General features: G+C 53.4%; 7 protein-coding genes across 7 annotated transcripts; 5 read left to right on the top strand and 2 right to left on the bottom strand.

The window, feature by feature from the left end:
- Positions 1-77: 77 nt before the first annotated feature.
- On the bottom strand, positions 78-1,790 carry B0T23DRAFT_214813 (C-4 methylsterol oxidase, variant). Its single transcript, XM_062833627.1, has 4 exons — positions 1,591-1,790; positions 1,422-1,527; positions 1,203-1,346; positions 78-1,141 (listed from the first exon to the last, which is right to left on the bottom strand). The coding sequence occupies exons 1-4, from the start codon at positions 1,605-1,607 to the stop codon at positions 488-490; spliced, it is 921 nt and encodes a 306-aa protein (XP_062689934.1). The 5' UTR covers positions 1,608-1,790; the 3' UTR covers positions 78-487.
- A 1,856-nt stretch (positions 1,791-3,646) lies between these two features.
- Positions 3,647-5,733, top strand: B0T23DRAFT_398484 (ATP synthase regulation protein NCA2-domain-containing protein; the record flags this gene model as incomplete). The annotated part of the gene is made up of 3 exons (XM_062838365.1): positions 3,647-3,669; positions 3,699-5,320; positions 5,387-5,733. 3 exons carry the CDS (start codon positions 3,647-3,649, stop codon positions 5,731-5,733), a joined length of 1,992 nt encoding a protein of 663 aa, XP_062689933.1.
- Positions 5,734-7,541: 1,808 nt separating this feature from the next.
- On the top strand, positions 7,542-8,339 carry B0T23DRAFT_322711 (GTP-binding protein SAS1; the record flags this gene model as incomplete). The annotated part of the gene is made up of 2 exons (XM_062835316.1): positions 7,542-7,809; positions 8,020-8,339. Coding segments are annotated over 2 exons (588 nt in total), but the record flags the coding sequence as incomplete, so codon positions are not given.
- Positions 8,340-9,436: 1,097 nt separating this feature from the next.
- Positions 9,437-15,991, top strand: B0T23DRAFT_446713 (activating signal cointegrator 1 complex subunit 3; the record flags this gene model as incomplete). The annotated part of the gene is made up of 2 exons (XM_062840975.1): positions 9,437-10,743; positions 10,817-15,991. Exons 1-2 carry the CDS (start codon positions 9,718-9,720, stop codon positions 15,989-15,991), a joined length of 6,201 nt encoding a protein of 2,066 aa, XP_062689931.1. The 5' UTR covers positions 9,437-9,717.
- Positions 15,961-17,646, bottom strand: B0T23DRAFT_386683 (TAP42-like protein). The gene has a single exon (XM_062837638.1). The coding sequence runs from the start codon at positions 17,418-17,420 to the stop codon at positions 16,206-16,208; it is 1,215 nt and encodes a 404-aa protein (XP_062689930.1). The 5' UTR covers positions 17,421-17,646; the 3' UTR covers positions 15,961-16,205.
- Positions 17,647-17,729: 83 nt separating this feature from the next.
- On the top strand, positions 17,730-19,271 carry B0T23DRAFT_214692 (uncharacterized protein). Its single transcript, XM_062833623.1, has 2 exons — positions 17,730-18,327; positions 18,399-19,271. The coding sequence occupies exons 1-2, from the start codon at positions 18,192-18,194 to the stop codon at positions 19,154-19,156; spliced, it is 894 nt and encodes a 297-aa protein (XP_062689929.1). The 5' UTR covers positions 17,730-18,191; the 3' UTR covers positions 19,157-19,271.
- Positions 19,272-19,907: 636 nt separating this feature from the next.
- Positions 19,908-24,773, top strand: B0T23DRAFT_398479 (uncharacterized protein; the record flags this gene model as incomplete). The annotated part of the gene is made up of 3 exons (XM_062838364.1): positions 19,908-20,337; positions 20,400-23,050; positions 23,103-24,773. The coding sequence occupies 3 exons, from the start codon at positions 19,908-19,910 to the stop codon at positions 24,771-24,773; spliced, it is 4,752 nt and encodes a 1,583-aa protein (XP_062689928.1).
- Positions 24,774-25,702: the final 929 nt, after the last annotated feature.

Genomic DNA, 25,702 nt, shown 5'->3' with positions numbered 1-25,702 from the left:
TTAAAAGGGCTTTGTATGGAAGGGGTAGAGGGCTGGGCACGGGGTGGTGCTTTGCCGAGGAGGACGCCGAAAGAAGGAATCAGCTATGTACAAGAATTAATAGAAGCGAGAAGGAAAAAGCCTCCCTCCCCAACTGCACCACCGCGCGCGTACGGCAACAGAGGTGCAACGCAACTCTCTTCCCCTTCCAAACGCCTCTTTTGTGTGGAGGTGTGCATCGGTCGGTCTGTGTTCGACCAAAACCGTGCCTCCCTTCTTGTCTTTCAAACGAAATGAACCAACCCGTTTCTACCCTTTATTGGCTCCTTAATTGCTTGATTTGTCTCATGGACCAATTCCCATCGTTAGGTGGTTCTTCCTTTCCTTCTTCCCCGTTGTTTGGTGATGCGTTGTCCAAAATTAGTGAGGTCGAATAGAAGACCTTGGAAGACAACAGTACAAATACCGTGGACGGTACCATAACGGCGGACCCATAAACTACACCCATTTACTGGGCCTTCTTAGCCTTGATGGCCGCAAGCTTCTTGTCACGGCGAGCCTTGGCAGCTTCCTCACCGGCCTCGGTGTCGAGGCAGTAATCCCACCAGCGGAAGCTGGAGGCATAGTTGCCGATGAAGCGCTCGTGGTGGAGATCGTGGTGCTCGGCACCGCACCAGAAGGGGAGGAAGTGGCGCAAGCTGAAGGGGAAGTCATAGCCGGAATGGGCGTCGATGGCCTGGAAGAGACGGAGGACAATCCAGACATACATGGTGGCGAGATGGAGGTCCTTGGTGATGGAAACCCAGAGGATGGGGGATCCTACAGTACCAATACCGAGGAGCATAACCTCAATGGGGGAGGCGTACTCGGCGGTGAGACCAAAGGGCGCGCTGTACGTGTGGTGAATCTTGTGGATGGCCTTGTAGAGAGGGCCGTAGTGAAGCGCACGGTGGTTCCAATAGTGCCAGGCATCCTCCATGACGAAGAAGATGCAGATGTGAAGGGCCATCTTCCAAAGAGGAGGGAAGGGCACGCCATAGTCGAGACCGAAGTAGGTGGCGATGGGGTGGAAGAGCCAGATCTGAGGGAGTTCGACGGTGCAGTGGCTGAGGAGAACGAGACCGGCGCACTCGAACTGTTCCCTCCAGGTGGGGCGTTTTTCCTATGTGGTGGTTAGTTTCTTTTGCCTTTGAGTCTCGGGTTATGCTTTGCTGGGCACTAACTTTTTGCAGCTTGTACTTGTTGAACATGGGGAGGGCATCGATGATCATCCACGGGAGCGACCTGCCGAAGTAGACGATCTCGTGCATGAAGAAGCTCATGAGACCGGTCGCGAGAACGTCGTTCTGCATCCACAGATACCACGCCTATCGTCCAACGTTAGCTATCCTTGTTCGTGTCTCGTCCCGGCGTTTCGGGGTTGGGTTGCAGGGGCCGCGTACCGCCCAGAGCTTCTCGGGGTAGCTCAGCTGAACATTGTACTTGGAAACCTCCTCCAAGACGGTGAAGTATGTGTCTGTCGAGCTCAGGCCAGCGACGGTCGCATTACTAGATGATGGACGATACGAGTCAGCTTTTGATCCAGGCGCGCGATGGTAAACAAGAACGTACAGGACTGCCGAAGCCATGGTGGGCGGATAGAGAAGAGGCGGCTCCAATTAGGTGTTGCTGGGTGTTGGAACGCGATGAGGGACCTGCAGCGAGGAAAGAAGATATGCGCGTGGAGGAAACCGGGGCAAGAAAAAGAAACAGTCGACCGCGTCCAAGAGCAAGTGGGATGCTAGGGAAAGGCGACTGACAAGTTTAGGGGTTTGCTGGATTTTTTATTGTCCTTTTGCCTTTGGTGTCCTTTGGCGGGAGCCCCTGAGAGACGTATTGGGTTGACCAATGACGGGAATGACCCCAGAATCGGCCCACTGCGAAGCTGTTGTTTCCGCCTTCCGGACCCACTCTTGGATGTTGTTTCACCAAGTTCGAATGACCGGACGGCGACTCTCAGCGAGTGCTCAGTGAAACCGAGAGCCCGCCAAGCAATGGAATCCCAACACCATGCTCTGCCGTGCATTGAGATGTGCCATTGTTCCTCCTTGGGCTCCTATCTTTTGAGTTACTTGGGTGACAGGCACTGACCACGTCACCGCGGGGTGGGAAACTGAGGGCGAAGTTCCATCAGATAAGGAATGGAAGTTGAAGTGATCTACGCGGAGATACGACGGCATGTGTGCGGTATTGATCTCGACCATAACTTTTTCATACCTGTACACTAGGTGTACTGTGCCTCACCACTGCGGTTGGTAGAGGTCGGCTATGTGACAACAAAAAGGTAGGTACTGTAGTCTACGATACAACACACATCTCCATCCCTTTGTCATGGAATCTCCCATCGAGAACCTCGAATTGCCCGGAGTTTGCCAGTGATATGGAACGATTGCATCCACACCGTGATCCCACCTCTTCTTCGGCTGGTTCGTTGCCATCCTGCCATGCACCACCCAGGCAAATCAGGTCGCCGGGGGGTTGGCGTGATGGACCAGTTGGATTGGGACGTTGAGCCACTGACGGCGAACTGGCACAGTTGGCATCGGTAATTTCCATACGGTACGTACCTGAGCGGCGACAGCGGGCGGAGCAGCTACACTACGTTAAATGGGATCGTCACTTTCCCTCCAGAGCGCGTTCGTGGATGCTTTCACAAACAGTCCGGTATGGTTCCAAACATCTGGTATTCTGGAATGGGTCAGAGAAGAACATTGCCAAACTACGAGTTGTGTCCCTGAGTTCAATGCCGTGGTTGACAATCTGAGGTTTTTGGCATCGGCAATTTGTCACCGCCTTTGAAAGTTGGACTTGGCATTTGCGATCCATCCTTGGACATCATAGGCTGACATTTGAGCTTCGATTCGACCTTCATTCGGTTGTGCCTGACTCTACAATATTCTGTAGCACATTCCCTTGGTAACTACTCATGTACAACTTGCCGACCACAGGTAATCAACTCATCAGGTCATTCATTGACGAGGCTCAACTGTCATCATCTTACCACGCATTTCTCCTTTGACCGGATCGCAGCCGAACCAAGTCGCAAGTCAGTCGGCTTCCATCCCCGCCTTACCAATCCTGTCATCGATCATCACTCGGTGGGTTTCGGACGCCCGCCCGCCCCGCTTGTCAAGCCCAAAGAAACATCCCCACCTCATCCCACATTTCCGGGTTTCGACAGTGACAGCCTGAGGCCTTGAACAGGAACCGACCATCTCGGCAATCTTCACATCCGGTACCGGTCATATGGCCTGATCGCACTTATCATATCCAGTCACTATTTCCAGTGTTGTTGCCGAGATTCCATATCGCCACTTTCACGCGTCCTTGAGCGAGGCTGAGAGGCCATTTGGGGCGAACCTTACTTACCCTTCCCTTCGTATTTCCGGCGAAAAGGCCTGGTAGCCAAGCACCGGCGAGACGAAATCCCGAACAGTTCGGAACTTTCCACCATCCTCATATTACATTAGCTGCTGTAATTGTCCCGAAGCCCAGAACCATTCGTTTGCAGGGTTAGGGGACCAACAAGTCGAACCATGGCGATCGTGGCCGAGTCAGTACTCTTCCGGGGTCTCTCATATAAGGACATACTTGTCAGTTTGTCTCGATGATGGACGGTGGTGTTAACATGACTTTTCTCTTGACAGCAAGGTGCGTCACTTGGACGTACTCATTGACAGGATCGTGGGACTGGAGCCCGGCTTGACCCAGGATGCCGAGCATGATCAACCAGAGACGGGGTTGCTCACGGCCGTGAGCGAGCCGCCTTCACCCCGTGCCGATGAGCTCTTGCGCATAGCCAGGATTTTGTCTACTGCCTCTCGGTCCGGCACCTTTCTGCCCCCTTCTCGTATCAAGCAACTGCTGGAGGATTCGGTCTTGGCCACGGAGAAGGAACTTGCCCAGCAGGGAGAAGTCGGCGTTGAGAGCCAGTATGAGCGTGATATCGAATGGCTCCTGGTGGCCAAGGCTACGGTTCAGACTTACGGCATCTTGATGAACACCTTCTTTGACCAAATCATGCCCCTCAGCGATGAGATATGGTACTGGGACGATGTGCTCAGTTCGTATCTCAAAAGCTGTTTGTACGCGACGCAAATCGCACCGGCTAGGGCGTGGTCTCGCGCCAAAGAGGTCTACGATGTGGTATGTGAACAGATTCGGAACATTCACTTGCAGCAGCAGTCAGAAATCGAAGCGGCGCAATCGGGTGCATCTCTCAGTGAGGGAATGTCACAGAAGTGGTCGCAGTTTTACTCCATCGTGCGGCAAAGCATGGATGAGACTTCAGTCTCCAACCTTCGACGCAAGGTTCTCTCACCAGTCGATCTGTGCCGCGCTGAAGCTCGCCGAAAGCGAGCAGAGCTCCAAAAGCTCAGGGAGACGATCGCTGCCGCGCTAGGAATTCTAGTGGACGAAGGACTTGCCTTTGATCGAAAGGCCGAAGAGGACAAGGGCCTCGAATCGAGACTCATGGTGGCAGACAGCACGCTGGTTGATAGCATTGCTCTGATGCACGCGATTCTTACCAACTCGGTGGAAACAAACGAACCACTCTCGGTGTTCGAGGACAGCGTCTTCAAGGTTGCCAGAGACGTTCGGAGCGCTTTCAGCACTACCGATAGCTCCAAGCCGAAGGCCTCATCTGTTGCCGAACGCTTGATCCAGATTCTGGACCATAGCTTGCTACAGCACAAGACAGCCGTTGCCAAACACGTTTCCGAAAACGGAAGGCCGTCCCGCATTGTCCGGTACTGGCTCCCCACTCTGGCTTTGCTCGTATCCTCTCCAACCATCTTGTACGTCCTCGTCAAGAGGCGCGACAGCATCATCGACTGGATCCAAAACCTCGGCATTACCGTTCGTGACTTTTGGTTCAATTGGGTCATTGAACCCATCCGCAAGGTCATCGGCACCATCCGCCATGACACCAACAGCGAGATTGCCATTATGAGCCGCGACAGTCTCAAGGCCGACAGGGAGAGTCTGGAACGCATGGTGGTCGAGTTCACGCTGGATAACCCCAGCGTGGCCGTTGGGTCGCCCAACGTTACCGACCTCCAGATTGCTGATATCCGTGCAAAGGTCAGGGAGGGAGATGTTACGCCTATCTTGAAGGCTTATGAGAAGGGCCTCCGTCGTCCCTTGGTCGGCGCCGTCAGCGGTGACCTGGTCCGCTCGCTGCTGATCCAAGTGCAGAAGACCAAGGTGGATCTAGAGGTGGCTATCAGTGGTATCGACTCGCTTCTCAAGAGCCAGGAATTGCTCTTTGGGTTTGTCGGTTTGGCGCCCGGGGTTGTTGGTAAGTGATTTTGCTCAACTCTTGTCTGAGAAAACGTTGAATGCCACTGCTAACTCTCAAACACAGTCTCCATTGGCATCGTCCAATACCTCAGGACCGTCTTTGGCAGCCGCAAGGGTCTTCGCAGAGGAGAAAAGGTTCGTCGTATCGTCAGGGTACTCAGAAACATGGACAGAATCCTGGCTGCGGGCGCTACCAATCCCAAGGGCGGGCTCAAGTACAAGGACCGCGGACTGCTGCTTTGCGAGGCGCATGTGTTGCGCGAGCTCGCTACCGAAGTGCTCCCTGGAGACATCCAGCGCGAGTTCCTGGAGGACCTGGAGGATTTGACGAGTGTGAAGAATGTCGTTCTTCAAGAAAAGGCTCTGCAGAGGATTCGGTGGGCGTACGCCGATTGGCTGGGCAAGAAATAGATGGCTGTCAGAGCTTCATCAATCCTCTGTCCCTAGATCCCCAGCGCGGGAGTTGGTGATTGGCGGCAAGCGTTTTGTATTGTTAGTCGAGCTGTGATGTGATATGATCAGTGTATTTTAGTGAACAACGACTAGACTTTCATGATTCTTCTGTTTGTATGAAATAACTGTAGGGACTTGGAGTTTTGAGAATGCACGAGGGAGATGGTGCCGGTGATATGGCAGAGGTAAGCAGGCGCAGGAAGTACCGGGCCTAAACACCAAAACAGAGTTGTCTACTAACCCCTTAAACACGGTGGATACCTATGTGCCTATAGGCGGCGACAGAAAACACCCCACGGGCATGTTGTTGGACTTTTTCACGCTTCACGCAGGGGCATAACCAGGGTGCAGGGTCTTCCAGGGGCCGCCTTTCGTGTGGCGGGAGGGCAGGAAAAGGCTTTGGTGGAAGAAATAAATCATTGGGCCAATATGGGTTATAGATCCATCAACGGATACTGCGTCTCGTGCGTATAGACTGTTCACCGCCCTCCCTGGTTCCTGAATCTTGGGTTGCATTCGTTGAGAGTGCAGTTGAGTTGTCTCTTCTCACTCCGGTTTCCTAGACACTTTGCGCCATGCACAACAACTTGTCCTTCGAGCTCATCCTGTCATTCATAACACATTGGTATCTCTATCTACTGCAAGGTTGAAGGGGACACAAAGAATGCCCGGAATATCAGGTGGAGTTGTTGCGGCGATTGTAGGTTCTAGAAACCTGACCGATTACGTACCCAACAGTCGCGTCCCCTAGACCACGATCACGCGCTGCAACAAGCGCTCTTCCACTTGAGTGGAGGTACGGGTGTAAAGGGCACAAATACCTAGGTAACCCCCCGTCCCATAGTCCGCGACTCTGTAGCACCCTCACATTGTATGGTAATCGCGTTGCCCGGGCTCTGGACTGTTGCCCTGCGCTTTGGGACGGGACCCAGGTTAGCATTGATTAGATAGTATCAGACATCAGGGGCATCTGAGACATTCCAGTTTTCTCGGTTCCTTCCTCTCCACGCAGGGCAGGGAGGTCTTGAACAAGCTACAAGACCCCTTTCTGCCTTCCCCGTCCTCGTCATTGTTCGCCTTTCCATAGGTTGGATCTCCGCATCGCCCCGTAAAGTTGGAGGGAGAGAGAGCCCAGGTACGCACTGCAGCCCAGTAGCCGGCCAGCCAAGTCTACCTTAGTGCAGGAGTAGGAGACCCCATCGCGCTCTCGCCTGTTTGTTCGTTCTGCGACTCCTCCTCCGCTGGACTAACCCGTGCAACCGCCCTGCAGTTTTGACAGGCCCGTCAACGTCGCACTGCGGACACGCTTTCAACTACCACCACCATTCCACCACCACTCACTCACCTACACTACCTACCTACCTACAACTGAACATCATTCCTGCTCTGTCGCCTGTTTCCTGAACTGCGCATCGTCACCACCATTCGAGCCTCCAGTCTCCATCCCCATTCCCCTTCCCGCAACTACTAGTGTACAACAGCCCGATCTCGAAACGCCGGATCTCGATTGATATCCCCTTTGCCGAATTCCGGATTCCGAACAACCAGAGAAACATTCCAAGGAATCGAAACGACGGGCGGCGGCGTTAACCCCCACACCAGTTCATCATGTCGAGTAACAGGAATTACGATTTTCTGGTGAGTCCTTCCTTCACCTCACCGCTCGCACTCTCGACATTCCTTTTGTTCCCCCCCTCCCCCGTAGTGGGTTTGGCGAGGTTATTCTGTTTCCAGACGCTGACCGGAGATACCGCTTCCCAACATAGATCAAGCTGCTCTTGATCGGAGACTCGGGCGTTGGCAAGTCCTGCTGTCTGTTGCGCTTTAGCGAAGACTCATTCACACCGTCATTTATCACCACCATCGGTATCGACTTCAAGATCCGCACAATCGAACTCGATGGCAAGCGGGTGAAGCTACAGATATGGGATACCGCCGGCCAAGAGCGTTTCCGTACCATCACGACGGCATACTACAGAGGCGCCATGGGCATTCTTCTCGTTTACGACGTGACGGATGAAAGGTCATTCAACAGTACGTGCACACACATTCCCATCCCGCTTGAAACGGCATGGCAGTTGCGGTCAAGAGGTGGTCCTTGAGGCCACGCTCGAATTGCGATGGACTGGTGCCTTCTAGGTGCCGTGCCTCTCCATTGCTCCAGATTCTGGCACCAGCAGTCCCCATTGGATACCATGCCATGTATTATCTCGTTCCTTTGCTGACGTGACCTTCTCTTCGCAGATATCCGCACCTGGTTCGCCAACGTGGAGCAACACGCGACGGAAGGAGTCAACAAGATTCTCATTGGAAACAAGTGCGACTGGGAGGAAAAAAGAGCGGTTTCCAAGGAACAGGGCCAAGCGCTAGCCGACGAGCTTGGCATTCCCTTCCTCGAGGTTTCGGCCAAGGCGAACATCAACATCGAAGAGGCCTTCTTCAGCCTCGCCAACGACATCAAGAAGCGCATCATCGACACATCCGGCAAAGAGGCGTCTGGCGGCTCGTCGGGCGTGAACGTCAGTGACAACAGCGGGTCAGGATCCGGCGGCAAGTGCTGCTAAGCCAAACGGGTAGCAGTTGTGTGGCGGCGGAACCCGACCCCGGAGCTCGCGGGAAAAAAAAGGCCCACTGACAATCACGATGGCGATACGAGATCCGATTTATCCTCCCCAAGTATGGATGACAGCAGTCTGGCCTCATTCAGTTCTATCTTGGCTACAGCCTACGTCTATCGAACATGCACCTGTCTTCCTGCGGGCCACCAACATGCACGGCCGGGTCTACCGCATGGAAACAAAGAGGCGGTGTAGGGGAGAAAGAGGGTATCTTCGGTCACAAGACTTTATTATGGTCGTAATGAAGCTAAAGTCCCAAGAGGAAAAGACGGCTTTAGTTATTCTGGAGGGCTCATTGAAAACCCCTTTCTTGTCACTCGGGAGCAGCAGGGAGGAGCGGTGCGGATGATGGGACGCGTGCTCATTTTCCGCTTATCGCTATTGGGTCTGTTATTATTGCGCTGTAGAACCAGTGGATGGTAGGATGGATAGGCCAGGGAGCTGAGGACATCAACGACGATACGGAGACATGTGAGTATTACGACCGGCTTGATCGATATAGATGGATTGAGGTTGGGTTGGCAGCATGGACGAGGGGCAGAGAGCGAAACGAAACATTCTGGTCACGGAGTTTGGGTGCGATCTTTGGCTCTTCCTAATATATTTCATTTTCTTCTCTCTGACTGTTTCCCTTTTCTTGTTCTCTTTCTGGTTTGTAGATTTCGTGCGCGGTCCCCCCCTTCTAGCTGTAGTTCCAAAGTATGACGATACGACACCCATAAAACAAAACATAGATAGATATTCCCTGGAAAGATGGGGACGCCCTGGTCAACCATGGCTAGTGTAGAGTATCAAGACGTATGACGTGAGCGATAACATTGTTGACATGAGCCACGAATCCACAAGAGGTGCTCTTTTACTCTTTCGGGAAACGAGCACAAACAACGGGACAGATGTGGTCTGTGCGTTGCTCAACTTCCACTTGTCGGTCCCTTCGGTCTGACTGTTTACACAGTGCCGAGGAAGCCACCACTGCACTGTGGCATGCCACTGTACTAACTCTACGCTCACTGCAGGACCCCATACTGCCCAGACCAGCAGCACTACTTGAACCGCTTAATCATCTTTGCCTCTGCTTCTTCAAGGCGACAGACTCATCCGGCGTGAATCAGGGAAGTGAAACTCATTTCCGAGGAGAGTCTTCAAAGGGTTGTCATTGCCTCGTTCATACCTGAGAGAAGGGCAACAAGTTAACAACAATCAATACCACCTTGCTTACGGCAACGACACAGTAGACTCGGGGGAAGCTAAAATACCTGCCCTCCAACCGACGTCAATCATCAATTCAAGGCAAGAGACTTAGGAGCCACTTACAAATTCCAAAATGGCCGCCGATCCCTCCATTGACGGCGGTTTAGACATCGCAGCATGGCGCGCCCAAATCGAAGCCATGAAGGCAGCCGTAGCCGGCCTGCCCCCATCCTCCAGTGAAGCCGGCGGTAGCACCACCAATAGCGACTGGGATGACGACGAGATCGATTCGACCTACTCCCCGACCAGAAATGGAGACGGTCCCAGAGACATTTGGGATTTCATCTCGGACGACGAGTTGGACTCTATCGAGTTTACTGATGGTGGTGATTACTACCACGACCATGAAGACGCTGACGGAGTTTTTCAGCATGGAGGATTTGCCAGTGGCTCCGGCTCCGGCTCCGGCTACGATTTCGGCTGGCTCGCCTCTCGATGCGCAGACGTCAGGTCCGCTGCCGGCCTTGGCGCCGGGGCTCTTCAGGACCAGATCATGGAAATCCTGGGTTCTGGCAAATCAGAAGATGAGCTGCAGTCTTCGCTGACAGACCTCGTTGGCTTTGACGACCTGGACTTTGTCATCGATCTGCTCTCGCATCGGGAGGAGCTAGTGTCGTCTGTGGGGCGGCAGCTGAAGCAACAGCAAGAGCAACAACAACAACAACAACAACAACAAAGTAACGGCGGCGACGGGGGGCTGCGCCTACTCAGCAAAGCCCAACGAGAGGCCGCCCTCCGCCAACGCGACTATGAGCACAAGTCCGCTCCGCTGGCCGCCGCCCGAGCGAAGGAGGAGGAGTACCCGCATGTATACCGGGCGTACAGCGCGGGCAACACGCTGAGCCATTCGGGCAAGCGGTATGCGTTGCCCCCTGGGAGTGAGAGAAAGGAGTTTGAAAAGTACGAGGAGTACACAATCCCGGCGGGCAAGACGGGTACCCTGGGCCCTGGGAGGCAGCTGGTCAAGATCGCGGATATGGATGGACTGTGCAGGAATACGTTCAAGGGGTACAGTACGCTGAATAGGATGCAGAGCTTGGTGTATCCGGTGGCGTATAAAACGAGCGAAAATATGCTGATTTGTGCTCCTACTGGTGCTGTAAGTCTTTTCAGTTTTCTTCTCGGTTCTGATGAATCTTGGTCGGCTGACTTGCTCAATATGGGCTTTTTAGGGTAAAACCGATGCTGCCATGTTGACCATCCTTCACACGGTCGGTCAGTACTTGACACCAAGTCCCTTCGAGGATCACGTTGCTACAGACTTTGCCGTTGCCGCAGAGGATTTCAAAATCGTCTACGTTGCTCCCATGAAGGCTCTGGCGGCCGAAATCACGGAGAAGCTCGGCAAGCGGTTGGCCTGGTTGGGCATTCGCTGCCGTGAGTTCACAGGTGACATGCATCTCACCAAGTCGGAAATTGTCCAAACACAAATCATTGTCACGACCCCTGAGAAGTGGGATGTCGTGACGAGAAAGGGCACCGGAGACACGGAGCTTGTGCAAAAGGTCCGCTTGCTCATTATCGATGAGGTGCACATGCTTCACGACGAGAGAGGCGCAGTTTTGGAGTCCTTGGTGGCGAGAACGGCGCGTCAGGTCGAAAGCACACAGTCTCTCATTCGCATCGTTGGGTTGAGTGCCACGCTCCCTAATTACGTCGATGTAGCGGACTTCTTGAACGTCAACAAGTATGCTGGGCTCTTTTACTTTGACGCCTCCTTCAGACCAGTCCCGCTTGAGCAACACTTCATTGGAGTCAAGGGCAAACCGAACTCTAAGCAATCTCGGGAGAATCTAGACCAGGTAGCCTTTGAAAAGGTCAGGGACATGCTTGAGTGTGGCCACCAAGTCATGGTTTTCGTTCACTCGAGAAAGGACACGCAAGCCACGGCCAAGATGCTTCTGGAAAAGGCCACGGACGAGGCTTGCACCGACCTTTTTGATCCCAGCTACCACGAGAAGTACGAGGCTGCCATGAGGGATGTCAAGCAGACCAAGGCTCGTGAGATCCGCGAGCTCATTCCCAAGGGCCTGGGTATTCACCATGCCGGCATGGCTCGTGCAGATAGGAATCTTATGGAGCGACTGTTTGCCGAGGGTGTCATCAAGGTCCTCTGCTGTACGGCCACTCTGGCTTGGGGTGTCAACTTACCCGCTGCCGCCGTCGTCATCAAGGGTACCCAGGTGTACAGTGCCCAGGATGGTAAGTTTGTTGACTTGGGTATTCTCGACGTTCTGCAAATCTTCGGTCGTGCTGGTCGTCCTCAGTTCGAGGACACTGGTATCGGCATGATTTGCACCACGCACGACAAGCTCGCACACTACCTCACTGCGATCACGGATCAGCTACCCATTGAATCCAGGTTTTCGGCCAAGCTGGTCGATAACTTGAATGCCGAGATCGCCCTGGGCACTGTCACTTCGATTCCGGAGGCCGTCAAGTGGATCAGTTATTCGTACCTCTTCGTACGCATGAAGCGGAATCCTATGGCCTACGGTATCGACTGGTCCGAATACGACAATGACCGCTCGCTGGTCCAGAGGCGACGACAGCTGGCGATCCAGGCTGCCAGGACACTGCAGCAGAGCCAGATGATTATCTTCAACGAGGCGACCGAAGAACTCCGTAGCAAGGATATTGGTCGGATTGCCAGTCAGTTTTACATCCAGCACTCCAGTGTCCAGATCTTCAATTCCATGATGCGGCCTTTCTCGACCGAGGAAGATATTCTCAAGATGATTGCCATGAGTGGCGAGTTCGACAACATCCAGTCTAGGAACGAGGAAGCAAATGAGCTTATGGCAATGAAGCATGACGAGAGGTTCGTACCTTACAAAGTTAGCACCGGCATTGATCAGCCGCATACGAAGACCAATATCCTGCTCCAAGCCTACATCTCCAGAGCGCAGCCGCAAGATTTCGCTCTAACGAACGACCTCAACTATGTCGCTCAGCAAGCCGGGCGTATCTGCAGAGCGCTCTTCATGATTGCTCTGAATCGGCGATGGGGTCACCAGTGTCTGGTCCTGCTCACCATGGCCAAGTCCATCGAAAAGCGTATCTGGGCTTTTCAGCATCCCTTCCATCAGTTTGACCGTGACCTCCCTAGGCCGGTGCTCAACAAGCTCGACGAACTGGAGGCCCTTAACATTGAGTCAATGAGAGAGATGGAGCCGGCCGAAATTGGCAGCTTGGTCAACAACCATCGTATGGGCGGCAAGATCACGAAGCTGCTTGACAACTTCCCGACTCTCAGCGTCGAGGCGGAGATTGCGCCGTTGAATAGGGACGTGCTGAGGATCAAGCTCTACGTCACTCCGGATTTCCGCTGGAACGACCACTTGCATGGAACTTCCGAGTCTTATTACATCTGGGTCGAGAACTCGGAGACGTCAGAGATCTATCATCATGAGTTCTTCATCCTCAACAGGAGGAAGCTTCACGACGACCACGAACTCAACTTCACCATTCCACTTTCCGATCCGATGCCAAACCAGATCTACGTGAGGGCGGTTTCGGACCGGTGGCTGGGCGCTGAGACTGTAACAGCGGTCTCCTTCCAACACCTTATCCGCCCAGACACGGAAAGCGTCTACACCGATCTGTTGAACCTGCAACCTCTGCCCATTTCGGCGTTGAAGAACCCGGGCCTGGAAGAAATCTACGCCCAGCGCTTCCAGTACTTCAACCCGATGCAAACCCAAGTCTTCCACACCCTCTATCACACTCCCGCCAATGTCCTTCTGGGATCGCCGACCGGTAGTGGCAAGACTGTTGCCTGCGAGCTGGCCATGTGGTGGGCGTTCCGCGAGCGGCCCGGCTCCAAGGTGGTCTACATTGCGCCCATGAAGGCGCTTGTCCGCGAGCGTGTCAAGGACTGGGGTGCCCGTCTCGCCAAGCCTCTCGGTCTGAAGCTGGTCGAGCTGACGGGTGACAACACGCCTGACACGCGTACGATCCAGGATGCGGATATCATCATCACCACTCCTGAGAAGTGGGACGGTATCTCGCGTAGTTGGCAGACGAGAGGATACGTCCGCAAGGTCAGCTTGGTCATCATCGACGAGATTCACTTGCTTGCTGGAGACCGTGGCCCTATTCTTGAGATCATTGTCTCGCGTATGAACTATATTGCCTCGTCGACCAAGAACTCGGTTCGGTTGCTGGGTATGTCGACGGCTTGCGCCAATGCGACGGACCTGGCCAACTGGCTCGGTGTGAAGGAGGGCTTGTTCAACTTCCGGCACTCGGTGCGTCCTGTGCCGCTGGAATTGTACATCGACGGGTTCCCCGAGGTCAGGGGGTTCTGCCCGTTGATGCAATCGATGAATAGGCCTACATTTTTGGCGATCTTGAACCACAGCCCCGAGAAACCAGTCATTGTGTTCGTGCCGTCCCGCCGGCAGACCCGCTTGACGGCCAAGGATCTTATCAACTTCTGTGGTATGGAGGATAACCCTAGGCGGTTCCTTCACATGGATGAAGATGATCTCCAGCTCAACCTTTCCCGCGTCAAGGATGATGCTTTGAAGGAAGCCATCAGCTTCGGCATCGGTCTCCATCACGCCGGTCTGGTTGAGTCTGACAGGCAGATCGCCGAAGAACTCTTTTTGAACAACAAGATCCAAATTCTCGTAGCTACGAGTACCTTGGCTTGGGGTGTCAACCTTCCAGCGCATCTCGTCGTCGTCAAGGGCACGCAGTTCTACGACGCCAAGATCGAGGCCTACAAGGACATGGACCTGACAGACGTGCTCCAAATGCTTGGTAGAGCAGGACGACCGCAATTCGACAACTCGGGTGTCGCCCGCATCTTCACCCAAGACGCCAAGAAGGACTTTTACAAGCACTTTTTGCACACCGGCTTCCCCGTCGAGTCCTCCCTACACACGGTCCTCGACAACCACTTGTGCGCCGAAGTGTCCGCCGAGACCATCGTTACCAAACAAGACGCGCTCGACTACCTGACATGGACCTTCTTCTTCCGGCGCCTGCACAAGAACCCGTCGTACTACGGTCTCGAGATCTCCGCCGAGGAACACTCGTCCACCATGGCTCAGCAGCTCGCCAACGACTACATGATCCAAATGGTTGACCACTCGCTCTCCGAGCTCGCCGAATCAGGCTGCGTCGAAGTTTTCCCCAACGGCGACGTTGATCCGACCCCCTTGGGCAAAATCATGTCCTACTATTACCTTTCGCACAAGACCATCCGGCATCTGGTCCGCAAAGCCCGCGCCTCCGCCACTTTCCTGGAAGCCCTATCCTGGATGTCCCGCGCCTCCGAGTACGACGAGCTCCCCGTTCGTCACAACGAAGACTTGATCAACGCCGAGCTAGCCAAGGCCTTGCCCTTCCCTACCTCCGCCTTCGACGGCCTGCCGATGTGGGATCCCCACGTGAAGGCCTTCTTGCTGCTCCAAGCGCACATGGCCCGTGTCGAGCCCCTGCCTATCACCGATTACGTCGGCGACCAGACATCTGTCCTGGACCAAGCGGTGCGCATTATCCAAGCCTCGGTGGACGTCATGACAGAGCTGGGATACCTCAGCAGCATGTTGCAATTCGTCAAACTCCTGCAATGCGTTAAACAGGCTCGTTGGCCTGAGGACCCTGCACTCTCCATATTCCCCGGCTTTGATCATGCTGAAGCCGACCGGTGCAAATCCAAAATGACACTAAATCAACTGAGCAAATCCACCAACAATTCCCGCGGTGGCGGCGGCAGCAATCAGCAATACTCCCTCCTCCAAAAGCTCGCCCGCGACGAACTTGGTCTCGCTCCCGCACAAGCAAACCGCTTCGCCAAAGCCGCCCAAGCCGTGCCGGACGTGCACGTCTCGGTGGAAAACGTCAAGCACGGCGAACTGACGGTTGTTCTGAAGCGATTGAACCCCATCACGGAGCGCGAAGGACGGATTTACGCTCCCAAGTTTCCCAAGCCGCAGACGGAGGGGTGGTTTGTCGTGGTGGCGGATGTGAAGAGGGATGAGGTAGTTGCTGTCAAGAGGGTTGGTTGGAGTAGTGGGAGGAAACAGCAACAACAAGAGCAGAATCACCAACAGAATGGGAAGAAGACGAATGGAATAGAGGTGGGCATGAGACCTAGTGCTAGGGCTGTGATGAGACTGCCACCGGTGGAAGGGGGGGTGAAGGGCAGGAAGCTGGATGTGTTGGTGGTTAGTGATGGGTATATCGGGATGGAGTACAGGGTCGAGGGGGTGGATATCCCGGGGCCGCCGGCACCGGAGGGGGATGAGGATTTAGACAAGAAGGGGAAGGGACAAGGGGACAAGAGGGGGGATCAATCCCAGGAGGGGGGGAAATGGGGGGAAAGTTCAAAGTGAGTGAGTACTACTAGTATGGTTAATAAGTAGCGAGTGGTGGCCTTTTGCTGGTGGCACGGGCCAAGGTCGGATATTGCCAGTTCCTGGTGTAGACCATCAAACATCAGCGATTATTATTTTTCGACTTTGACTTCTAGGTCAATGTTTTGGTATCAATTTGGCCCATAGCATACCCCCTCGTCTACAGCACGTTCGCAATCTATTCCAAGGCTCATCACCCCCTGTTTAACGTATTCCCACTACCCTTCGGATTCGCCTCCACAAACTCATCCCAAGCCCTTGCCTTCATTGTCTCCGCATCCAACTTGTCATAGTCATCCTCGTCATTCGGATCCTTCTCCCCGGCCTTCCAACTCGCCTCTCCACCTCCCTCAATGATCCCGCCCCGTCTCCTTTCCTCCTCCAAGTACTCATCAATCGACATGGTCGGCAAATTATGACCCGGCCTAAACACCCCCTTGGCAATCTCCTGTCTCGTCCCCGTCAGCGTAAACGGTCGTAGTGGCCTGCCCTCCTTGGACAGAATCGGCCCGCTCCCACCCAGTATTCCCTGCAACCGGCTAAACGGCATATCGAGTCTGTCGCTGTAGTCGCGATCCGCTGCGCCACCTCCTTGTCGCCGTCGTAGGTCGTCCTGCGCGCCCCCGTCATTGCCTGCCTGGTTGTTTCGTAGTTGCGCGGATGGCAGCGAGGCAGGCTCGCGCGGAGCCATGTTGAGCACCTCCAGCTCGCGGTTGAGGCTCTCGAGCGCTTGGAAGGTCAGGTGTGTGCACAGGTCAAGGTGGGCGAGGTGAACAGAGCGAACAAGTTCTTCGTCGCCTGTGCTTCCTCCCCCTCCTCCTCTGCTCTGGCTTATTGACTCGTCATCGTCTAGCTCGAGATCGGCGGCGGCATACTCGGGTCGTTGTCGGAGGTAGGCGAGTTTCTGGCGCAGCTCCTTCTCGGCTTTGAAGTTGGCGATCTTGGCGTTGCGACGCGCGTTGGGGTCCGAGGCGGACGAGACGACGCTGAACTCGGTTGGACTGTCGGTGTAGCGCTCGAGAAGCTTCTTGTAGGTCGGGTTCAGCAGACCTTCGTAGCTATCGAGCAGATGGAGATAGCGCTCGTAGGCTTCGCGGGCCTGGGCAAGGATGCGTTTTCGTTCGGCGGGCGAGGGTGTAGGCGAGGGAATCTTTTGGATGAGCTCGGCGAGGTGGTAGCTGACGAGCAGGTAAGGGAGGTCGTTGGTGTTGAGGTCTTCGAGTCCTTCGTTGGAGCTGAAGAGGGACAGAAGGCTGATCTGGGAGAGGCAGGATTGGTAAAGCTTGATGGCGGCGGAAACGGTGTCGGCGTAGTCGGCCGGGCTGGGTGGTGAGTTCTCGAGCGAGAGGCGTTTCTCTTCGGCGGCGGCGAAGGTGGCCTTGAGAGACCTGGGTTCTTGGTCGCTCATTCTGGGGTGGTCGCTTGTGGCTTGGAAACGTCTGATCCGGTGGATTGAGTCGATGCTGGCGCAAGTAAGCGAAGAAGCAAAGGGTGGTGAAGTCTGGCTATTGCTGCGTGTCGTTGGAAGGGAACGAACGGAATTGGGGATTCTGGAATGGATGGAGATGATAACTGAACTTCAGTGGAGGTTTGACAGCTATGGGATGCGGGGCATGTCAATTGCAACCCACACTGGTGAGCTCACCATGTCCGTTTGTTTGCCCCGCTCTGATCCTCGCTCCGATCTCCTTTGCCAAGCAATGTTTATTTTCTTATCGGTTATCTCATTCTCAATTGACATGTCCCCTCCACACCTAGCCTGGACTACTACACTTTGATCCTGGCTTCGACCAGCGGCTTTGGATGTTGTTCTGTGCGCCCAATGATCACGCCAAGTAGTCTCCATAGCCAAATTCCGTCTCTTCCCTTCCGATTCACTTTGTGCTTTACCTAAGGTCTGGAATTGAAAGGGCAAGTGTGGTCGTCCTCGTCTCGAGTCTTCGATGCCCGGTTGGCCAAAAGGGTTGGTGTGGAGTCGATATGACGGCACCACCCTGACGGCACTGTCTCGGCCTCTCTGTGACTGAATCGCATGTTCTCCCTCTCTGCTGTCGCTCGCTTCCGTTCTCGATTCTTCCATCCGGGCTTTTCCTTCTACATAGGTCCGACCGGACTGTAAAGTGGTGCCACTATAAAACCTCCTGCTTGCTCATCACATCCATTCACTTTTGTCTTGCCAATGCGAGCAAGTTGTCGTCGCCTCTTCTCCGTCTCTGCAGTCACCCTTCGTCCGAAGCCTTTGAACCCCCGAGTTGCTACCTTTACTACCAAGACAATGGCTCTCCACCCGGCTCAAGATGGCGCAAAGCTCATCTGTAAGTGGGATTGGGAACATTCACAGAGATACCACTGCAATGGCAGCAAGAGCTGACTCGGCGACCTCCAGTTGCCCCCGCCGGTGCCTCAGCCGACCCGTCCGTCCCCGGTCAAGCGGCTCAGTTCCTCAAGGCCGAGACCCGAGGAGGCTTGCGACGCTCCGACCTTGACCCCGATAGTCCCATTACCCAATTCCACAAATGGTTCACGGACGCTTGCCAACCCGAAACGGGCATTTCCCACCCCGAAACCTGCACGCTATCGACTGCACAGTTGCCCTCGGGTCGCGTCTCGTCGCGCATGGTGTACATGAAGGAGCTGGACCCAAAGGGCTTTGTTATATACAGCAACTTTGGCACCAGCGGGAAGGCGCGCGACTTGTTTGGCAGTGAGGATGGATCCAGCACCGGCAACCCATGGGCTTCTCTTGTTTTCTGGTGGGAGCCGTTGGAAAGGCAGGTCAGGGTGGAGGGAAGAGCGGAGCGCTTGACACGAGAGGAGAGCCAGGCTTACTTTGACACAAGAGTTCGTGGCAGTCGTCTTGGCGCCTGGTCAAGCAAACAAAGCGCTGTCCTCCATCCCGACCCTGCGGATCCCGACGACGACGGACGAAGACAGCTGGACAAGTGGGTCAAGGAGTCGGAGCAGCGCTTTGAAGGCGAGGAGAAGATCCCCGTCCCGGAGTTCTGGGGAGGCTTGCGCATCGTTCCTGAACGGGTCGAGTTCTGGCAGGGAAGGCAGAACCGTCTACACGATCGGTTTGTCTACGACCGCGTCCATCAAGATGGAGGTGAAGACAAGTGGACTTTGGAGAGGCTAAGTCCATAAGTTTAGCTAGGTACTTATCGTTCTGGTCGGTTGGTTTACTTCGTTTTGCTTATGATCATGATCGGTTCCTTTCTTTCTTTCTCTCTTTCTTTCTTTACCTACCCGGCACATTTTGATCCTGGCATGTTTGCTTAGCAACACAACTATGACACAAAATGATGGCCGAACAAACTCCCCACCAACAGCAAGATGCTCGCGTTATGATCGAACTGCTATAATCAATCGAAGCGATGGAAAGGGTGTCAGTTTCATCTGGTTTATGGCAGCAGTGTAACCTTCCTGTATTCATCTCATCTGTTCTCCGTGTTTGTATAAAAGCGGGGCCCGAGCTTTTGCACCTGTCTGAACCTCTCAACTTCGTTCTTCCCCCACGGCCTTCACTCCCTCACAAACAGGCCAAACTGTCATCGCACCCTTCCGTTCTCTATAACTTGCTCTTCTCTCGCGGCGACTGCTTTCAATTTTATATTTGCTCTCCCACTCAATCAACCATGCGATAGCTCGCTTCGGTCGATACTTGACGAACCCAAGTTGAGAGGGTCCGGTGGCAGTCCCTGATTCCAGTCCTTGCTGCATCCCCGAACGTCTTGGACCTGGTCTAGTTATTTGTTCTTCGTTGTCCGTCAATAACTATCGACCCTCATTCCCGACAGCAGTCTGTCACTTTCGGCTCGGTCCATGCGCTCTTTTGCAAAATTATCACCGAACTCCCATCACGCAACAAGAAGGAAAAGAACGACAGCTCGTCACCATGGCCGTGGCCACTCGGCTACCTTTTATCCCACCGGAGGCGACAAGTCAGATAATCGGCGACGAAGATTTGATAGATCTCTCCCAAGAAGATGTGGCCTCCGAAAATGACGACAGAGGAAACGCCTCTGATGTCGAGAGCGAGGACGGCGTCAAAAGATGGACAGTGAACCCGGAACCCAAGCCCAAGAAGATTTCGGCCAAGAAGCTTGCCGATACTGCTGCGTTCAACTCATGGATCGAGGAGCACCAGGAAACTCTGGCAAGAGACCAAAGGAAGGCCGCAATAGAAGCGGCAAGGTCGGTCGGCGTGGACGTGCTGCCCGCTATTGGCTTTGATAGCGAGAGAATCATCACTTCACCACGAGAATACCAGGTTGAGCTTTTTGAACGTGCAAAACAGCAAAACACGATTGCTGTTCTGGATACAGGTAAGTTCCTCATACCCTGCCAGACTGGGACCCTCTTTCTGACTTGTTCAAACCTTGGATAGGATCCGGAAAGACTCTGATCGCCGCCATGTTGTTACGCTGGGTCATTAATGGTGAATTGGAGGATCGAGAAAAGGGTTTACCCAGACGGATTGCCTTCTTCCTGGTCGACAAGGTGGCCTTGGTGTTCCAACAACACAGCTTTCTCACCAAGAACCTCGATTTCCCAATGGAGAAATTATGCGGCGAGATGGTGGAAGGTGTCGAATCAAAGGCTTTCTGGAAGGAAGCATTGGAGCAAAACGAAGTGGTTGTCTGTACAGCTGAAATCCTCAGCACAGCGCTCCATCATTCCTGGATTAGAATGGACCAGATCAACCTCTTGATCTTCGATGAAGCCCACCATACGAAAAAAGATCATCCGTATGCTCGCATCATCAAGAACTTTTATATTGATGAGCAGCTAGAGAGAAGACCCAGAATCCTTGGCTTGACGGCCTCCCCGGTTGATGCCAAGGTTGACCCGAGGCGGGCTGCGGCAGAACTGGAGGCATTACTTCACAGCCAAATAGCCACGGCCGCCGACCCGGCCGCCCTTCAGCATACGATTTGCAAACCCAAGACCGAGTTGATCGTTGAATACGTTCGTGGTCGACCAGACTCGGAGACAGTCCTCAACAAGCAGTTACGCAAACTTGTTGGAGGACAAGAGCTGTTTAAGAAGCCGCTCAACTTTACTACCTCGGCTGCATCTAAATTGGGAACATGGTGTGCCGACCGGTATTGGCAACTTTTCTTCAAACAAGAGGATATAGTCAAACTGGAATCACGCACTGAGAGAGATCACATGAAAGTCGCAGCCCTTGATGAAATTACCGAAAAGCACGTCAAGCAAGTCCGTGAAGCTCATGAGTTGGTTAACGCGCATACATTTTCACCCGCTGCTCTCGATCCGACGATGTTGTCGTCCAAGGTCATCATGCTTGTTAGAATCTTGCGTGATCAGTTCGAGAGGGGCGTGGGTGCGCAAAGATGCATTATTTTTGTCCGACAGCGGAACACGGCCATGCTGTTGGCGGATTTGCTTCAGCAGCCCGAGATAAGGTCTCACATACCCAGCATTGCAGCAGAAGTCTTGGTTGGAGGTGGGACAACTGGCTCAAGCTATGTCAACGCCAAGATCAACTTCCAGCAACAAAACAGAATAATTCGAAAGTTCAAGCTTGGCGAGATAAACTGCCTATTTGCTACTTCTGTTGCTGAGGAAGGTCTCGATATTCCAGATTGCAATATCGTTATCAGATTCGATCTCTATGATACTCTGATTCAGTGTATCCAGTCGCGTGGTCGGGCTCGTCGTCCAGATTCCCGCTACATCCAGATGATCGAAAAAGGGAATTACGAGCACCACTCCAGGATATTGCGAGCTAAAGGGGCTGAAGATGTCCTGCGCAAGTTCTGCGAGGCTCTACCCGAAGACAGGAAGCTGACTGGCAACCATATGAACTTGGACTATCTGCTTCGGAAGGAAAAGGGCAAGAGGCAGTACACTGTCCCAGACACTGGTGCGAAACTCAGTTATATGCAAAGCCTTGTCTGTCTCGCCAATTTCACCGCCACCCTACCACACCCACCGGAGACGAGTTTGAGTCCGGAATACTACATCACCACTGTTCCCGGTGGCTTTCAGTGCGAGGTTGTCATGCCTGATGCATCACCTATCAAGAGCGCGGTTGGCAAAGTACATTTAAGTAAGGGGGTGGCCAAATGTGCAGCTGCATTCGAGCTTTGCCTTGCTTTACTCAAGGCTGGCCACTTGGACAACCACCTCCAGTCTGTGTTCACCAAGCAGCTACCGGAAATGCGAAATGCTCGCCTTGCTGTCAGCTCAAAGAAGAAGACGGAGTACGCCATGCGTCTGAAGCCCGAATTATGGTCGGTTCGAGGCGTGGTCACGCAGCTTTTTGCTACTGCGTTTGTTCTGGAGAACCCGGACACCCTTGGGCGTAGCTCTCGTCCTCTTCTCCTGCTTAGTAGAAGCGCTCTCCCAGAAGTGGCGTCCTTTCCGCTCTTTTTTGGCACCAAGCGCTTTTCCAGAGTCCGCTGCGTGCCGATCCCAGGTTCTGTCCAGGCTGACGAAACGTTGGTGGAGCAACTTACTTGTTTCACCCTGAAAGCTTTTATGGATGTTTTCAGCAAGGAATACGAGGCGACAGCAGTCAACCTTCCGTACTTTCTCTCTCCGATGGACGGTGGTCACGGGTTTGACTTCCGCTTGGCCAAGAGCCCAGCCCACCTCATTGACCGAAAGACGCTAGCATACGTCAGTGAGAACGAGAAGGTGCCATACACGTTTCTTGAGCCAGATGATTTTTTCCAAGACAAGTTTGTAGTTGACCCATACGACGGAGCACGGAAGTTCTTTACTCATCACCGTCGCCATGACATGAAACCCACGGATTCCGTGCCAGATGGTATTGTTGCACCGAATCACAGGGCTTGGAGAGGCTTAGGCACCACACATGACATTCTGAACTACAGCAACAGCTTGTGGTCAAAGTCGCGTGGCTTTATGATATTCCAGGCGGATCAGCCTGTCGTGGAGGCTGCGCTTATTTCCACCCGTCGAGACTTTCTCGACGATACTCTGAGGGATGAGGACGCGGAACCACAACAGTGTTTCCTAATTCTTGAACCCATGAGGATCTCACCTGTAAGTGTGTGCACCTTATATCAAGAAAATGATTCTAACATGTCATATACAGATACCAGCAGATGTGGTAGCAATGCTTCTCTGTTTCCCGTCAATCATACACCGGGTAGAATCGAATCTAGTTGCGTTGGACGCATGCAAGCTTCTGGGTCTAGACTTGCGCCCAGACCTCGCCCTTGAAGCCTTCACCAAGGACAGCGATAACTCGGATGAACATGATGCCGAGAAGGAAAACTATCAAACTGGAATGGGTGACAACTACGAGAGACTCGAGTTTCTTGGTGACTCCTTCTTGAAAATGGCAACAACCATTGCCATATATACCTTGATCCCTGACAAGGGCGAATTCGAGTATCACGTCGAGCGTATGCTCCTTATCTGCAACAAGAACCTATTCAACAATGCCCTAGAGATAGGGCTCGAAGAATACATCCGGTCCATGTCATTTAACCGCAGACAATGGTATCCGGAGGGCCTAATTTTGAAAAAGGGCAAGAGTAAGGATGCGCGTCAGCGGCATGTCCTGGCCGACAAGTCCATTGCTGACGTTTGCGAGGCCCTCATCGGCGCCGCTTATCTTACTGGCCAAGAGAAGGGCAGCTTCGACCTGGCGATCAAGGCCGTAACCGCCATGGTCAAAGACAAGAAGCACCGCATGATCAGCTACGGCGACTACTACGCCGTATATCAAAAGCCAAACTGGCAGACGGATCCAGCCAACAGTGCCCAGCGCGACATGGCCAAAAAGTTTTCCGAGCGCTTGGGCTACAGTTTCAAGCACCCGCGTCTCTTGCGCGCAGCCTTCCAGCACCCGACGTACCCGTCCCTCTACGAACGTCTCCCTTCGTACCAGCGCCTCGAATTCCTCGGTGACGCGCTCTTCGACATGGTCGCCGTCGATTACCTCTTCCGCAAGTTCCCCGCCACCGACCCGCAATGGCTGACGGAGCACAAAATGGCCATGGTGTCCAACCAGTTCCTGTGCTGCCTCTCCTTCCACTTGGGATTCAACAAGTGCATCGCCACCATGTCGCCCTCCATCCTCAAGGACATTGCCGAGTATGTGACCGAGATAGAAGAAGCACTCGAGGCGGCCAAGCAGGAGGCTATCAAGGCAGGAAAACCCGCAGACGAGTATAGCAGGGATTACTGGGTGCACATCACACACGCTTCTCGCTTGCCCAAGTGTCTGTCGGACGTGGTGGAGGCATACATCGGCGCCATCTTCGTCGACAGCGAGTACGATTACTCCGTAGTCCAAAACTTCTTCAATACGCACGTTCTGCCTTTCTTCGAGGATATGCATCTTTACGATACCTTCGCCAACAAACATCCTGTCACCTTTGTGGCGAACATGATGGCGCACAAGTTCCGCTGCAACGAGTGGAGAAGCTTTGCCAAGGAGCTGGACACAGATGTTACGGAAGGAAGAGGTGGAAGAAGGGGTAATGGTGCAGTGGCTGGTGAGATTAGTGAGATCAACCCGCCCAAGGTGGTCTCAGCGCTACTGGTACATGGCAAGACGGTGGTGCATGCGGTGGCGGCCAGTGGACGGTATGCGAAGTCGGCTATGGCGAAGAAGGCTATCAAGCTCTTGGAGGGCATGAGCGTGGAGGAGTTCAGGGAGAGGTTGGGGTGTAATTGTAAGGGGGTGCCAATGGAGGTTGATGGAGGAGTGCCAGAAACGGATGTGGATGGGGAGGTACATGGGACAGCGGTTTAGTTTTTACGATTGATGGCTTTGAGCTGTTCGCGTAGGGGACATTGGAATGGTTAGTTAACTCGGCACGGAAAGTTTCTCAGCGATGACACATGCTCTTATGGGTGTGCTGAACACAGCGGACATTAATAGGAAGTTGGTTGATGGGTATTTTGGTGAGGTGCTTGGCCTTGCATCTATGGGCTCCTCTAGATATCCATGGCATTTCGTTTACGAATACCCAGATTCATGAAAGGAGTATCAAAGGTCGTCAAGGTCGATAGAGGATAGAGATAGACAAATCAAAACTTGGCTGGATGACTAGATTGTCTTTAATGTTCTAAGGCTTGGCTTACGAATACTTGACCGATTTAGGAAGGGTATGGAAATCCTGTAAGCCTCATGAATTCCAACGATATCACTTCACTTCAAAACATGCATAAATGTGACCATGCAAGAGCTTTACGTTCATCACCAACAAAATAGTAATGCTATGGTTCCTTCGAGCAGAGGCTCCATTCTCGGTCCATGAATGATGTGCTTTAACTGACTGCTAACCTCCTTTTCACCGAACACATGCCTAAAACTGTATCCATGCGTGTGTCCATGCCGTTATCGAATGTGATGCCACCAATGCCACTAGTAACAGAAAAAAAGAAGAAAATGAGCAAAAAGGTAAAGAAATAAATTGTAAGGTAGGAAACGTCCATGAAGCGTTATTCCTGGTCCAGCAGGAGGATCAATGAGAAGACAAGTTAAGAGGCAAAGTAAGCACACATAGTAAGTAACCTTGAGTAGAGGATATGAGGAAAACGAAAAACAATGCAGGACAGAGGAAAACAAACACAAGGCAGGACAAACAAAACATAAAAGCATACTAGACATAAAACCAAACCATGGTCCAAACCCGATCAGCAAGCATGAAGTTCAAACAGACAAGACCCGGTTGAAAT

This window comes from Neurospora hispaniola, assembly GCF_033458365.1.
Source record: "Neurospora hispaniola strain FGSC 10403 chromosome Unknown B0T23scaffold_7, whole genome shotgun sequence".
NCBI lineage: Eukaryota > Fungi > Ascomycota > Sordariomycetes > Sordariales > Sordariaceae > Neurospora > Neurospora hispaniola.
Note: the sequence above shows the minus strand (reverse complement) of the source record. Positions and strands in the feature narration are given on the sequence as shown.